General features: G+C 39.8%; 1 protein-coding gene across 2 annotated transcripts in view; it reads left to right on the top strand.

Annotated features, from left to right (window-relative positions):
- Window positions 1-15,073, top strand: part of LOC144077324 (protein ELFN1-like) — a 52,239-nt gene extending 37,166 nt beyond the window's left edge. The window contains exons 3-6 of one of the 2 annotated variants that reach the window (XM_077604972.1): window positions 10,832-11,244; window positions 11,331-11,484; window positions 12,301-12,467; window positions 12,786-15,073. In XM_077604972.1, the coding sequence (XP_077461098.1) occupies window positions 11,015-11,244; window positions 11,331-11,484; window positions 12,301-12,467; window positions 12,786-14,817 (2,583 nt within the window). In that variant the 5' untranslated portion in view covers window positions 10,832-11,014 and the 3' untranslated portion in view covers window positions 14,818-15,073. Of the gene's footprint in view, window positions 1-10,813; window positions 11,245-11,330; window positions 11,485-12,300; window positions 12,468-12,785 lie in introns of both variants that reach the window. The other variant, XM_077604971.1, reaches the window with a different exon arrangement.
- The last annotated feature ends 2,408 nt before the right edge of the window (window positions 15,074-17,481 follow it).

Raw genomic sequence — 17,481 nt, 5'->3', positions numbered from 1 at the left:
ATATCCATTTACAACAATGTAAGCTAAAACCTGTCTTTCTGATGAGTTAAAACCAACAACATGTCCATAATTAGCGTATTAGCGTCACAATTCCTGGTTTAATTCCAAATAAACACCAGCAACAGAGGAGCAAGTGGACAAAGAGTGATGAGGGAGAATCTTTTGTCTCCATGTAATAATGGTAGAACATAGTGATAACATGGAGGATGCTGACAGTGCAGGACCTATTTTCTGCTCCATGATGATGATGAAGATTAAGTCAATGCTCTGAGCACTTTTTAATCCACATGACGTTCCTCATTACATGTGCGTGCCGCCATGTCAACTCCAAACAAGTGGAACGCTTTGCCCTGACCCTTTGTATTCAAAAAGACCACTCATTAAAAAAAAAATAGCATTTTACTAAATAAATGCGCCAAACACCAGAGATTTATATTTGGAATGTTTGCGTGACAACATCAAAAAAAGCAGCCCCATGGTGCTAATTAAAAAGTCCTGAGGAATTATATATTAAAATTATATTAATTATATAAAATATTCTTCCATTCGTAGGATAAGCAACTACTAATTAAATAACAGTATCAAAGCGACGAGGCCAGGGGTCTAAACCCCCAACCGTTGGGTTCGGATATGACCACCATACCAATGAACCGTGAGCGATGAACAGTTACTAACTGAACAAACAACCAGCTTAATCACCAACTAAAATGCCGTACAACAACAAACTGTTTAACACTATAACTGAATAACGGACCTTCCATTTAGGCCACTGACTGACCTACAAACTGACCAATTAACCAAAAACCAACCCAAAAAAACGTCGCTAGAAACAAAAGCATTGTGCAATTTTCGCTTGGCTGCGGTAACAAGCTGGCCAGCTTGCTGTTCACAGAGGTTACACACAAAATATCACAGAGGACAAACAAATGAATCACAAAGTTCCATCTGCAGTCTAACTGCCCAACACAGCCAGCTCAACAGATGGCGCTTGTTGCCAGAGCGCCTGTGTGTGTTTGTGTCCATGTTTACACTGAGAGTCCTTCAAATAATAGGGTGACAATACGGAAAACAAACACACTAATGGTTTAGTTTTGGATTTCAATTGGTTTGATGATTCTAAAAGCAGAGATTAGCCTTTTCCAAGCAGATCAACGGTCAGAAATTAGCATCATGTCTTTTTCTCCACACATCTGCAATGCCTTGTTGACATACGAGTAGAAAAAATGTTGATGTTTAGACACACGTATAATTACAAACATATCAGACCAAGGGGGACTAGGTCTCAAAGGCCAAAACCAAATGGTCAACAATTTGACAGATAGACTGACTGATGACCAAATAAACAAAGTGACGATGTAAAGTCGTGACCGATAATCTAACACACCATCTCATCGTAATTCGTTAGTTCATGGTAAATGTCTGTTTTCCCAAAATAAAGTGTGTGCTCCCCATTTTAATAAATTGTAGTAAAGCATGAAGTTAGACTGAAAACAGGCTGGCTATTTCTCAAGTACTGCATCCATGTCTGCGCTATTCTAATCACTCTAATCACTGCTCTTATTCTCCAATTACAACAACAAATTATAGGATTTTGTTATTGATGCTTGAATGAATCACACTCACGTTTCACTTTCATTGCACTTGACCCACATTGCTTCCTCGTAATAGGCCAATCAAGTGGCAAAACACAAACACGATTGCTTGAAGACTGATTTAGTAAAGCACGTAGCATCTGTCAGAAATGATGAACCTTTCCATCCATCATGGCTTCTCGGAGTCTGATACAGCAACACACAGCTGATACAATGACCTTTCGGGTTGAAGTTTATGTTCTACCACATTTGACACAAAGTGACTGAATGAGCTGCACCACCACTGATTGGTTGTTTGTGTCAATCTTCATCACTCGGTCGATCGTCAAATACACTGCTGGTGATTATCTGGCTGCATCATTACATGTAAAGTGTTCTAAGCGATCTACCATTAGCACCTTGGCAATCAACGTAATGAGCACCCTTGCAATACTGTATGTTCAATTTGTCTTGAATGTACTTCGATTGCGGGTTTTTGGAATATTGGAAGAAAATCCTCAATTTCAGACGAAAACTCAACGTCAGAACACATTCAAAACTTGTTTTTCTTTAAAAAGTAACTCTCTTGTCTGTTTGTGGAAGAACTGTATTGAGTTTGAGTCTGTTTGCGGTCCAACACCCCCCACTTTGAAATCACATTCTTGCCAGACAAATATAAAAAAAGACAACTGAGACAAACTTGTAATAGAGTTAAAAGGTCAGAGAAATACACTATAAGCTTGAATGCTTGGGTGTTCACTATGTGTGTGTAAGGAGGGGTGTTTGTGTGTCCTCTTCATTTTGAATTTGAGGACTTGGCAGACAAGTCATCTCACGCTCCACCTGGCTCAGCTCATAAGCTCTATCTACTTCCTGTTAAGAAGTCCAGACTGTGGTCTGGTGTCTCTCTTGCTCTGACTTATTTCCCTCAAAGCCCTTCCAGCTAACAGCTACCACATGCAAAGGTTTCAGTCATTATGGAAAGAACCTGTAACCCCTTAAGGCTTAAATTAATTGGGAAAAACATTAGGCATTTGCTCGAAATTAATATGATAAAACTATAATAAAAGTGGAGTGGTCCTCAACATTCTTCTTCACATTGTGTTATATGTAGACCGAAGATATCGGGTAAGAATTGTGCTCTAATTTTGAAAGATAACATGCAAAAAATAAACTTAGTGATTGCAGGACTCCAATCGTTAAACAACAACACAGACAATTACTAGTTTTCTACTTGCTTGCTGTCTACGTCATAATTATAAACTTATCAGTGAGTTTTGTCTACCACTGTATGTGCACAGATGATTGGCCAGTGATTTACGGAACTTTGCCAAGTCTACATGACAAGTGATTGGCTGTTTTTGTCCTTGGGTTTTCAATGGTGCATCGATTTCTAAGTTTTATCGCTTAATGTCATTGGATCAATCTGCATACTGATCACTCAGTTAATGTGGCAATTATTAGACTAACAACTAGAGATTGGTTGGTTGTGGTCTTCGTCTTCATTGGTCAAACTTTATATGTACTATGAGATTACGAAGTTTTGTTATTGTGCCTATTGTTGCTATATTTGCAGATGGGAAAAAAGGATGGTCATGGTTTCAAAAGTTAATCTAATACGTACATGTCAAAACTGTCCTAAATCAGGAAAAATATGTCCTACAATAAATTCAACTCAAAATTTCCAAGCAGGCGTTGGGCATTACTTATATGTAGCACAATGGTCACTTGCTTTTGTGGCTTACTCCTCATGTATCGGTCTCTATTCCATCTGTTATACTTGCAGTTTTTGAGACTTTTCAAAATTCAGGGGAATAAGAAAGAGCCTAAAACATTTGACCAAGGGTGTGTCACGCCTCTTGGGTTCCATAATTCACCTTCCACCAGAGAGAAATGAGAAAAAGATGACCGACATATGACCTAGCCCTTTAAATGCAACCAGCAGAGGTTTAACCAAGCTGAACTGATCAAAGAAAATCCATTTGAAGCCATTGATCTACGCTGACCGCTCTCTAAATACCGATTTCATCTCGAATGCGTTGGCTCCAACGTCTAACTTGTCTTCTTCGTGTGTGAACACACACCTTGCCATACAATAACCATGCGGTGGTAACCTCTGCGTGTGGGTTCTTATTTTCGTGAGGGGACGCCGGGGTGCATGGGTACAAAATAAGAGGCTGACAAATCGTTTTAGGTCACCACCAGCAAGCCTATTTTCACGTTTGCTCTTCTGCATACAAGGCCACCGCATCGCTTTCAATCAGTTTATCTGCAACATTAGTGAGGCTGAGCCTGTAAATGTGCATGTGTGTCTACGTATTCCAAACAGGTGCATACCCAAGTAAAAAAACGATATAAAAAAACCTATACAAAAGGACTGTATATTAGAACAAAACTCAAAACGAAATGTTTAATTTTCTTTTCCTATTTGACTTAAAGGCCTGCCTTCTACTGGACGAAGTGAGTCACAAAACAGGCCTCCTGGTCAGGAGGAATCAAGCGTATTTTTTCCCCATGCAGCCAGCGGCATATCGAAGATATCATTAGCACATGAAAGTCATAAAGTGTTTGAAATTTCCATAAACGTCTTTCTTGGAGCAATTTGACAGTACCCTGGGAGCAGTTGATGCAAAGCAGCGTGTGTCATTCATGCTGATGATAGACCCGCACGGCCTTAACATCATTGGATGCATCATATTTATACATCATATTTGCATGCATACATTTTACAAGTTATTAAAGACCCTACTTAGGATGTAAAATGTGAGAGAAATCAGGGGGAGATACAGGTGAACTAAGGTCAGCTTCGGTATCTATTTGCGAACATCTCTACATTCGAAAGATTCAGGTTGCGAAACGCCTCAAATTACAAAATTTTGTCTCTAGATAGGAGAGAAATTCAAGTTACGAGTCTCAAAAATCCAAACCAGAATGTAAATACACTATTTTTAATGCAATCTAATGCGACCTGGGTTCCAGTGAAGACTAAACCATCGTTGATTTTAACGAAAATTGGATGCCAATTTTGTGGTAGACAAAATTTCCTTATGTCTAAAAAAAATGGTGTGCGGTCGATTGGTCGCCAGTCTTTTGGTCGCCCGGACCGCGACAATGGGCGACTTGTCCCCTTAGGAAGGTGCATCCGTCAGGGTCTTAACAAGTTCTCCAACAAAAAACAATAAAAGTCTGGGAAATTTGGAGCTTTTCTTTAGCCTAATAATTAAGAGGGCATGAAGTATGACTAAATAATAATTCGCAGTTTGTATTTAGGGAATTTGAGCAACGATTTAAATGGTAATTATCAATAACCTTCCGGGCGACCAATCGACCGTGTACCAAAAAAAAATACCCTTTCAGTCCAGGACTAGTTATTTCTCAAAATTCACACATCCAATAAATCAAACAGGGACCTAAGTAGCACCATTCTTGTGATTGAAAGACTGATACACAAACCAAGGTCACATGACCAGATGCTAAAGCTGCACATTTTCTTCTGCAGCCGGATCGTCAATGTCAACTCGATCAGGAAAAAAGAAATCCCATTCACATTCACAGTGCGTGCCATCCTTCCCTCTCCTCTGCTTCCCAGCCTTCGTTGTTCCCGCTCTCTTTGGAATACTAAAGCGCCTTACGTAACCACAGAGGCTCATCATGTGTCCCCAGTAGCACAGATGTACGCATGTTGGCACTAAACGGACATAACGCATGCACGGACACAAACATTTGTAGAGTGCTAAGGTAGCCAACTCAACAATTAATTGGAAGTGCACACTTAAAAGAATCCAGATACAATAGAACTACTGATTTGCCTCTAACTTAATTTATTGTAATAAAAAAAAAGACTAAATTGGGTTTACCCAAGTAGAAAACTGACTTTTACAGTCAGTTATCTCCAATTTTGATGAACAAAACCCCTTTCCTGCAAGTCACCGGAGTGGGTGTCTTACATGCTACAATTTCTCCAGGAATTTAATTTTCCAGTAATACTACATTTTATTTTAATGGCTTGACTTTTACCATCATGTGTTACACTCATGCTGCTTGCACTATTGAAAATGTCATCTCGGACCCTTTATAGGCCCTCGTAATGGACGACATTACACGATTTTCTCATTGTAGAGAAATTGGAAACCTGGACATAATGTAAAAGCAATAGTACATATGAAAACTGGGTCACAAGAAATATTAAGTTCTATTGGATCGTTCTTCAATTGTAGGAAGTGAAATCAGTCAGAAAAATAAATCAAGTACGTAAAGACAGTACAGCAGTACAGTAGTAAAGTATTTGTATTCAGTTACTTACAGCATTAGTGATAAACTAATCAACTCTGTGCCTGTCTGAGCCGTTTTTCTCATTTTGAGATTTCTAAATAGAAATGTCTGTCACGCTCCCATCTCTTAAGAAAGTGTCCATCATTCCAGAGTCTCCTTCCCCGTTACACCCCCTTGTCCCTAATCCCAGAGGCGGGAGGGATCCATGCCGAAGATCTAGAGTAGCCTTCTTTTTCTCTTTTTTTTTTTTAACGCCCATCTTAATCGCCCCGATAAGAGTGAAGGACAAGATGAAAATCAAAAAAAGTCACATGTACAAAGATGGCTTTGAAATCGGGCACATCTCTCTGAAACTGGGCAACACTAAGACTTGTTTTATCTGGGGGTCTCAATTCTGACACCAAATGTTGCGGAAACATTTGGTATATTATTATTGTTCTATACCGTGGTAATTTACGAAAATAATTGGTTCCGGAACTCTTCGTAACTTGGATTTGTTGTAAATAGCAGTGTTTTATACGTATGTAAATTCTCTAATTCGCTCCAAGGTGCTCTAAAAAACAACTACTAAACTCTTTAAAAATGAACAAAAGTACACACTTTTGTATGAAAGATGTGAGAAACACACAAGCGAGAGAAAATGATTTATTAATGAATTAAAATAACAAGCATGCAAAAACTTTCTACACGAGCACATCTATACAACTTCAAATTATGAATTCAAAACGGTTTGCCATTAAAAAGCTGCTTTGTCAGAAGTAATCGACTGTATGTCCTGCAATTTCTTCCTCCTTCATTTGTCTTCATCTTGTCCTTCACTACTGAGACACCATGCCAAGGAGTCACCATTTTTAATGCTTCCTCTTCTGCTTGAATATCATAGCGACGGTAGGTGGGTTACGATTGCCTTGCAATATCAGTCGTGGATGGATAACAGGGCCTGCTTCATCATTCCATTCGCACCAGTAATTTTAAATGAAGAACAAAGTTGCTTCAACTACCCTCCAAAAACATGGAGTAGTTGTTGGGAGTCAGCCAATAGGAGCTCAGCGGAGTGTAGGGAAATTGTCAGGCAGGGCACAACTCCATCACGAACATTTCAAAATAAAATAACGGATAAACGTCTTGACGTATTGGGGGATTTTGTAACTTGGATCTTGTTTTCATATACTTGAAAATTTCGTATGTAGAGGCATCACTGTATTATTATTATTTTAAACAAACTGAAATGTTAATCGTGGTCTTTAGTGTTTAGCGGTGCTGGTGATGTCTTTGACTCCAAATGTTGTGAGACCATTTTTTCCATTTCAGTTGCCCGCACTGTTTCTTGCTCCAACGTATGCCATAATGAACTCAACTAGATTGTATGGGGCCATTTCTGTAGCAACAGCCCTCTAATCTCCTTGGTGTGGGTAATCAGATTACATCAGAAGCGAGGGGGCGAAGTCGGCAAGGATACGACGGCGAATGCTCAAATAGAGTGGAGGACACAAAAGAGAGGACTGAAGTACTGAAAACTCCCCCGCCGCTTCTTCGGGAGAAGCCGCATTGAGAAATTTTTGAGTTTAAACAGGCAGGATTACACTTCTTTATCGATCAATACTAATTATCGATCATTGAAAGTACGTTACTTGACTATCGCAATCGAACAAATGTTCCCACTTTTTGGGGGAAAAGTGTGTTCAAGCATTCCTAATCAAACTTTCCCTTTCGCATATTTGAAAATGTTGAAGATTTTAGTGTATTGGACAGACACAGTGGCAGTTCTAGGATTTTTCTATGTGCAACCCTCAGGGCCAAATACCGCTGCCATCTTTGTTCAGATCAACAAGGCAATACATGGATAATCCTACACGTGGCAGAAAAAAACATCTTTGCTTGACAGTGTATAGGAAAGATGTACCAAGATGGCAGCATACAAGGCTTTCAGTGTTCCATCTCTATGGCTACACTACATTATAGTGTTTATCAACTTATACGCTTCCCCCCGAATACTTGGATCCCTGCCACTGAGCATTTCCTGGACTGTGCAATAGAACTTTAGGTCCATGGAACTGGGCTCTGATATTTCTCTGGGCTCTGTGCCACATGGCTGCTCATTTTTGCACCTAATTTAATATCCATCATAGTCTAATTGTGTTCATTGACCCATCATAGCCTTATTGTAAATAGACCACCAACTTTTCTATTTTGTTCTTTGCATCTGTGAGCTCTCTCTAAAGTAAGTATGTTTACCTGTTCTCTGCTATCCAAGCACACACAGGATTGACAAAATGCCTTTAAAAAAATTAACTTAAATTAAAAAAATAAATGAATAAATAGCTTTAAAAAAACTAAATAAATAAAAATAATAAAATAAATAAATTAAAAAATAATAATAATAAAATAAATAAATTAATTTAAAAAAACTAATATGTATATATATACATATATATATATATGAACCAGTAAGGATTGTAATAATTCATATGTAATCATGCAGTGTACACGTGAGGAAATAAAAAAAAAAGGATGCATTACATGGAACAATCATTAAATTCAGTTATTTATGGTTTCAGGTGCACAAACAAAGATATTGTAGAATTGTGCTCACAGACAAAGATAAACTCAGTCAACTCCCAATAAAAAAGGTATTCCAACAGTTTAACAACCTCATAGAATTAGATGGACATTGGAGCTGAAAATGTTGCCATTTTAATACTCCTTTTGGAAAGCCATTTAAACATCAAAAGCAGTTTTAAGATTAAACATACTCTATAAATTGCAATTTCGGATTTCAAACCCATTGCACACCATAAAACGTGACACTATTGCCTAGAGAGTTAACATTGCAATTTAAATTGAATATATATACTCCTTAGCGTTGAGAAAATTGTACAAATTAGCGTGCCAAATACCATAACCTGCAGCTGTCAGCATTTTGGTACTAAAACAAGTGTAGAAGTAAAATAGAACCTTAAATCGTGCATTATACATCAATGCAATTTCAACAAATACCATTTGCGCACATGGAGATAATGATGACATCTGGTTTTGCTTACCCGATCACGTTTTTTTCACATGGGGAGTCCTCAAAATGTATTTATTTTAATCTTCTCAACTTTTCTTCTTATAGGAAAACTTATTTTTATGTTGTCTGCAAAAAAGATAGTAACAAACAGTTCAAATCAATCGCTATTATACCCTAGAAATGAAAAATTAACATTACAAACAATTGCATCGTCTCACATGTTTAGATGCGAGGCGTTTTAATAAGGCAACCAGATAGTTTAAGACAGATTTGAATGGAACAATCGATGATTTGACTCACCAATGCATGAATTCGCCGATTGTATGATCGATCATATAATCTAATCGATATGGACAACATGCGTGTCAATTTGAACAATTATGAATTAAACTCGTTACTCTACTTCTCTCATTCATTCAAGTGCAATAATGAAAAAGAACCGCACTGCCGCCAATGGTGGAGGGGTAGAAATGCATAAATGATGATGGATTATCAATCATCCATATACTATATCAATGATATATAGTATTTATAGATATATTTTTAGTTTTCATTATTTTATATTTAACATTTTAATATGAGCAGATATAAGACAAGATAAATGCCAAGTTTATGCAGAAGTACTACAAAATTAATAATATTTCAATATTTATTTAATGTTTTTTCAGTTTTAATTTTCTAAAAGTGTAATGTTAGTTGACTATTAATTGTATTATTATTTATGCATATTATAATATAAATTTATATAGACATACATATATATACGCATACATATATATATACATACATACACATACATATATATACATATGCATATACATTTACATATATACACATACATAAACATACATACATATACATATATATACATATACACACGTGTGTATATGTGTATATGTATATATACACACACATACATCTGTCTGTAGGTGTGTGTATATATGTATGTTACAATATATATAAATAATACTACAATTAAAAGTCAACTAACAATACACTGACCCTGAATCAGTTGCCACCCAATCTCATAACACAAGGAGACACCCAAACAGAACACACACACTCGTACAATTTACAGCGCCCAATTTTCGAATTTAGCTTTAATATTTATCAAACCATCGTCCATTAATTTTTCCTGTAACGGTCATACTAACAAACATTTGCAGGGGCTAATGCATTAAATTTAATCGGGCATCGTTATAATGTGATTTGGCCTTGTTCTCCTTTATACGCCGTCAACATGCTGAGCCACAAGACTAATAAAACATCTTTTAGTACATCCTGATTTAATCTAGGATCTTCATTGGCTGACGGGTATGTCCATTGTCCTTTGTTTCAATGAACAGAAGTGTTGTCTACCAATCATGAACTGCAAACTTGAGATGTTTGCACAGAATTAAGAAAAAAACATTTACTTAGTTTCAATGAACAATGTGACTCTGATGTATGGTAATGTTCATAATCCTAACCTAAACACAGTGGAAACCAGAATCAATCGTGTTTACATTATTTAAATAATCCATGAATTCGAGACATACCTTGGCATCCATCAAAAATGTATTGTCCTTCCTCTTTATAGAATGCTTTGCCTATGAATAGCAACCGCTCAACAACACTGTCGAGCATTGATAGTATTTCCTTGGTTTTAATGAATAGTGTTTCATGTGTCCATTTTTAGCAGCAGCCTAAAGGGACTCAAGGATAAAAACCAGGCAGTAGATTTTGTTTGCAGAAAAGAGAAATCCAACTGTGTCAAGACAAGATTAGATTTTTTTTCATTATGACTTAGCTACTTTGTTTTAAAGAACTCAAAGATTAAAAGATAGTGTGTAGGAACACCCATGGCATCACAATACACTAGATTTCTCATTGATTATCCTTTTTGTAAAAGAAATGACTTCATGAGTTGTTGTTGTCATGACTTGATTTTTACTTACCTCTGTGTTGTACCCACCTGCAGGGCACCCATCTGCACCAGAATTTTGAGGATGAAGAAGCGGGAGAGTGGGGCCTTGTCCACTCAGAGACGCAGACATATTCCACAGACATGAGAACAGACCATTCCGAACCTGTCAGCACGAATTAGGAACTTGGACGGTGTTGTCTTCTTCCCTCTTGTTCTCTGTCTTCCCTTTGTGTATTCCTGGAGTAAATTTCTACAATGGATATTCTGACGTTTCACCTGCCCCAGCGGCCCAGATCAAATGGCGGCAGTGGAGTTTCAGTCGCTTTTAGATCGTTCCTGGGCTGGCTCACCCTTCTGTCCGTCATGAGGTTACCCGTGGCAATGGCCGACTGTTGGCTGATTGAAGGCGAGAAGGGTTTTGTTTGGTTGGCCATCTGCAGCATGAACCAGCCTCCCTATGAGGCCATCCCTGCCCACATCAACAGGTAACATCAGTTTTACTTGATTAATAGAATAAGACGAGACATTGGCCAAGGTTTGTATCCATAATACCTGCATGTATCTTTCGCAGCACTATCGTGGATCTGAGGCTGAACGAGAACAAGATCCGATCGGTGCACTACTCGTCCCTCAGCCGCTTTGGCAATCTCACTTACCTGAACCTCACCAAGAACGACATCAGCTACGTAGAGGACGGTGCCTTCTCGGCTCAGTTCAACTTGCAGGTAAGACATCACGGTGGTAGAAGGTCACAGGTTGCATGATGGCATTGACACAGGGTTATTATAAGTGATGGCGTTTATAGTAAAAAAAGACAGGTTAAAGGGACAATCCATGTAAGTGGGGACCCATGATGAGTAGCAAAACATGGCTCCAGTGATAAGTTGAATAAGTATATATTGACACAAAGTTGTAGTAACAATGTAAGCAAGTGACAGTATTGATTCATGGTAAAAGTGACATCATGAGTCTTGGCATTGGCATATGGTTAAGTAACAATTTGACATGGAGTGAGACTGACAAGTTAAGCAACAATGTTGACACATGGTCAAAGTGAAAAATTGAGAGGGGTTGACATGGGAAAGGTCAATTTAGAATGGAACGTTAGAAAAATTACAATGACAAGATATTGACACTTGGGGAAAAAATGACACATTAAATTACATCATTTACCCCAGGTCATAATCAATGCTATCACGTACCATGTGTCAATACCATCAAGTTTACTTCAGTTAAATGAACCATGAGTAATTTTTGTCTTTTATTACATGCCTAGTCATGTAGACGTTACACCTGCCTTAAAAACAGGTGTCACTCTAGAACAAATTAATCAATCTGAAGTCTCATCACGTGTATTCCTGCTACTTTAAGTCAATGGTGCTAAAAAGAATAGAGTATGCAAAGACTCAGGCTTTGATCAGCATGCAAAACATCAAGAGTGTGCTGAGCCGTTAGCTCATAGCTCGTTGAAGATTACCAGTAATCCCACTTGTCTTTGTCCTCCCTCCCTCCATCCAACCCGCCCCGCTAAATCTCCCAAGGTTCTCCAGATGGGCTTCAACAAACTGAGAAACCTCACTGAGGGAATGCTGCGAGGCTTGGGCAAGCTGCAGTACCTTTACCTCCAAGCCAACCTCATCGAAGCCGTCTTACCCAATACGTTCTGGGAGTGCCCCAACATTGAGAATATTGATCTATCCATGAACAGGTACCTTTGAAATGGGGGGGATTAGCCAGTCATCGGTGGGAGTGAGGTTAAAGTAGACGCGGGGGCGGAGAAAATGTGTCTCCGTTCTGGACTGTGAGTTTACAACTGAAATAAAAATGGACAAGGATCACTGATTGATCAAGGTCAACTATACTACCATCACCTAAAAATCGTCTACTGAAATATGAGGACATTGAGCTCTTATTGGATAGCAGAATAGAAAGAGAGAACTCAAACAATCAAATAAAGGAAATAGATTTGTTTTAATACAGAAAGTGTTGAGCAATCAATAATTGAAGATTCTTGTGTCTTCACTAGGATCCAGGTGCTCGATGGCAGTTTGTTCTCAGGACTTTCCAAGCTGACCACCTGCGAGTTGTACACAAACCCCTTCAACTGCTCCTGCGAGCTTTTGCCATTCCTGCGCTGGCTTGCCGCTTTTCCCAACAAGACCAGCGAACGCATGGTGTGTGACTCCCCTCATGGTTTCTCCGGCTACAACTTGCTGAACCAGAACCCCCGCGCGGCGACCCAGCGCAACGCGCTGCACGTGCTCGGCCTGGTGTGCACCGAGGACGGAAGCAACTCCACTGCCTTTAACATAAACAGTTTGCTGGATTCCACCACGCAGTCACCAGACTTTTCCCCTTGCGGACTGGATGACTGCGCATCTGGAACACCGCCCGACGAGGTCATCTACCACACCATCTTTACCGAGATCAATCCTGTCATGACGCTGAAGGAAGTGTTGCAATCGAGTGCCGTGATCACGGTGGAAATCCCACACCCGTACCGGAAGATGTACATATTGATGTTGTATAACAACAGTTTCTTCACCGACATCCAGAACCTAAAGTACCAGAGGCAGGACATCGAGCTAACCAACCTAAAAACTAACACAGACTATACGTACTGTGTAGCCTCCATACGCAACTCTCTGCGTTTTAACCACACCTGTCTTACTCTCTCTACGGGTCGCGGAGCCAGACCAGAGCGGGTCGCCAATCAGTCATCTGCCACTCACTACATCATGACTATCTTGGGTTGCCTGTTTGGAATGCTGCTGTTCCTTGGCCTGGTAGTCCACTGCCTTAGACGGAAGAGGATTGCGCAAGAGAAAGAGCGCAAGATAAGCCGAATTCAGAGGACCCTGATAGAGCTTAAGTACGGAGACAAAGGGGATGTAGAGAGCGGTGGCTGTCCTGTTGCACAGAAACTTCCGTCTGGGGGGGATAAAGTTTCCAGAATGCCCTACCTTCCTCAGGGTGGGGAAATAGATCCCTACCAGTTGCAGGAGGTGGTCGAGACTCCAGTGCACAAGTCCACCAAGCTCAACTACATGGAGGTTCGAGGGTCCGGCATAGAGAGGGAGCGGGAAATACCTCCACAAGCAAATCCCCAGGGTTCTGTGGCAGAGATCTCCACTATCGCCAAGGAAGTAGATAAGGTCAACCAGATCATCAACAACTGTATTGATGCTCTCAAGTCTGAGTCTACCTCCTTCCAGCAGGGTATCAAGTCCCCTTCTTCGGCTGGTGGGGGGGCCGTGTCTACTGCCGAACCGCAGCTTGTGCTCCTCTCTGAACAGGAAGGAGATGAAGGGGCCGAGTTCCTCTCCCCTGTCTGCAAAGGAGGACGAGGGGGCCGAGGCTACCACCACTCTCTGCAGCGGCACCATAGCATGGAAGCCCCCGTACCTTCCAAAAGGCCCAGCACCTCTTCCTCCCCCGGTTCGGTTCGAAGTCCTCGTTCGTTCCATTCAGAAGGCGCTTTTTATCCCTCAGAGACTCGCTACATTGAGAGGAGCTCGCCCGGTGACCCGGGTGGGGAGGAACCGGTCCGTACGGTCAACCCGGCGGCGGCCATCCTGCGAGCTGAGGCCAAGCGGATCCGGCAATACCACGAGCACCGCCACTCATATCCGGGCTCCCAGGAACTTCAGCACCACCCGCAGACCATGCAGGATTTCCACTACCACACCGGTGGGCGCAAACCTTCTGTCCTTGACCCGGTGACGCTCAGCAGGCAGTCCAAGCAGAGAGAGCTGGCCTATTCTCAACTGGCCCCCCACTATGCCCTCTCGCCCCAGTATCACAATCTTAGCTACTGCTCCAGCCCAGATGAGGATGACGAGGAGGAAGAAGAGGAAGGGCTTCTGTGCACCCCCACCTTGGGGCTTTGGGAGCGCTTCAAGCTGCATCGTAAGAGGCACCGGCAGGCATCCATGGAGGACGAAGGCTACGTGGCGGCCGGGCACGCGCTACGTCGCAAGGTCCAGTTTGCCAAGGATGAGGATCTGCATGACATTTTGGACTATTGGAAGGGTGTGTCAGCGCAGCAAAAGGCTTGAGGGGGCACAACAACACTGTGGAAGTCCTGTAAATACAAAATACAAGGAGCCGAAGATGCAAAAAGCGCAAGGAGAAAATTATCTTTAACCGAACAACAACGGAAAAAAAAAACCATCACTTTAGAGAAACTTTTTTCTAATCTATTGAATCTCATAGTTCAAATTTAGGTAGCAGTCTGTACTTTTTCCAGAGGTAGGAAGAAAAAAAAGCTAACAGGCACCCTCTCCTGGTATCCTTTTTTTAACCTGAGACAATCTAAGCTATTGGACACACTTTAATTTGTTACAAGACAGGTTGCTAGGCAACATTAGCCTCCCCTTTCGTCTCTTTGGTACCCGCTCGCAATTACATATTCATATTTCCACTTGAAGAAAAAAAAAAGGTACTATTTCTAGTACCTGGATACTCATGTAAACCACAGCCAGTATTTCTTCACTCAAGAACATTAATTTTACTTGACTTAAACTCCATGCTGCAGTCTCCATTTGGATAAAGGTAGCCTCTAATTCTAAAAAATAAAAATAGCTGGCCACTGTGGGGTCATATTCTGTTCACTAGAAATGATAAACACACAAACACTAACAGAATAAAACTCCATTATCTCCATTTTAATGCAGCGGCTCATGTTCTTGCTATCTAGAACGACATAAATCTCAATTTTTTGACAAAAAAAGGCAAATTCTTGTTTTTCGTAATGTAAACTCTTGCCCTGATTGGGTGTTAAACTCTACAGTGGCCAGTTTGCTGCAGCAGCCATTCATTTCTTGCCCTTAACCTCCTTTTAGGTATGGACTTTTCTCAGTATATTTGCAGTGGAAAACGCAAGCACCTCAAGCAACCTTTATAGCCAGTGTGAAATGGGAAAAATTTGGTGTGAGCGTAAGTGCTGTATTGTGTGCCAAATAGGTTTTTTTTTGGCTTCTCCTTGCCAAAATGGTTTCGTATACAGAATTTAAAGATGGAAGAAAAAAAAAGAAAAAAATGACCATATGTTAATATTATTATAATTATTAGTAATATGGATTATTCTTACCTTCAACTTGCTGTTCCTATGATCCTCCTCTTTTATTTGAACTTGGCATGGGACTTGATGACAAGAGCGCCCCCTTTCTTCAAGACTACAACAGGGATCTGGGGACTGCGGTACAAGAGGGTTGTCGAATGTACTATATATTTGAAAAAGAGGTTTTTGAAATGTTTCAGACTTTTCCCCTACATTGGGTGTTAGTTTTTATTACTTAAAAAAAACAACTTCTAATGAATGTCTTTAATTCCCATTAAAATGTGGGAAAACTGCACTGTTAAAAAAAAAAGTTCCAAAACTTTTTAAAGGGGAGGAATAGAGCTCAGAACCCTTTGGGGAAAATGCCGTAGCTCCACTGTGTTTCATCTTTACAGCATCGTCCAGTATGAAACTGTTTTTTTAAAACCTTTTTTGCTTCATTTTGTTTCTGAATTTCTGGTTTCACTGTGTTGCCATTGTGTCAAATTTGACAGTTCACAGCAATTTTACACACACATGCCCATGTTCTCGTCTTGATACCAACATTTGAAGATTTGCCAACGATAAATTTGCACAAGAAGGCGTCAACTTTTCAAGTCGCCAATTATTCTTAAGACCAAAGTGCTGTGCTAAATGATTTGACAAACCTTTCCACTCGTACAACATTTACCACAAAAAAAAAAATCGCGGAATCAGTTGTAAACGCAGATGAATGTATTCTTTGCGGACAGCTGAATTGAACAAGTTTCCAACAAAGAACCCCAAACTCAGACTCTATTGAGCATGTATGGACATCTTTTGGATCAGGTTTTTTTTTTTTTTTTTTTTTTTTTTTTAATATGAGTACAACTGTGTTGTAGGACTGTGAAAGTTGTGACAATACTGGGTGATCTAACACAAAAACTGCTAAAAAAACTAGCATGTTCTCAAGAGAATTTGGTAGGATGGCCAAAAGTACACGTAAAAAAAAAAGAATTGCAAAAATAAAACAATACAAGTTGAAATGTTAAGAACAATAAGAACATGAATAAGAAAAGCTGTAACAAGAACACCGTTCCAAACTTTTGTTCTCTATTTATGTCTTATTTTTTTATCCCTGATAAGGATCAACAATAGTAACCACAATAATATATATTACATATAATATAATTGACAACACTGGTGACTTTGAGAGCTTGACAAATAGCCTCTTTCAAAACAGCCTTTTTAGTGTCATTTTTATGTTGTGCTTAATTACCAAATACTCATGAGAACACATTTTAGGGGGTATTTCATGGCAAAAGAAAAGCGTATTTTCTCTATCAGAGTGCGCCATTCGAAGGCAATGACAGCTGGATTGTGGCTTCAACTTAACAGCAGCCTTAAAAAAAATAAGAAAAAAAGAATCATTCTTCTTGTCATGTTTTGCTTTGCTAAATGAATTAGCTTTCTTATTGTTGTTTACCAACTGCCGTTTATAGCCAGGGCGACAATATTGTCAATGTAGCCATGTTTATTACTATTTTGGTTGGTCTACTTGGACTCGTTTTCTCGGAGGTTTTCCGTGATCGTATCGTATCTACTTTTGGAAAACGGGAATGCCTTGAAAGCGGAATGCGGCGGATCCCGTTTTGCTTCGGACATCTTTGACGAAAAGGCGCCTTTGTTCTTTCTTTCTTTC

Source organism: Stigmatopora argus, chromosome 7 (genome assembly GCF_051989625.1).
Source record: "Stigmatopora argus isolate UIUO_Sarg chromosome 7, RoL_Sarg_1.0, whole genome shotgun sequence".
Lineage (NCBI taxonomy): Eukaryota > Metazoa > Chordata > Actinopteri > Syngnathiformes > Syngnathidae > Stigmatopora > Stigmatopora argus.
This window is presented reverse-complemented; position numbering and strand designations above follow the sequence as displayed.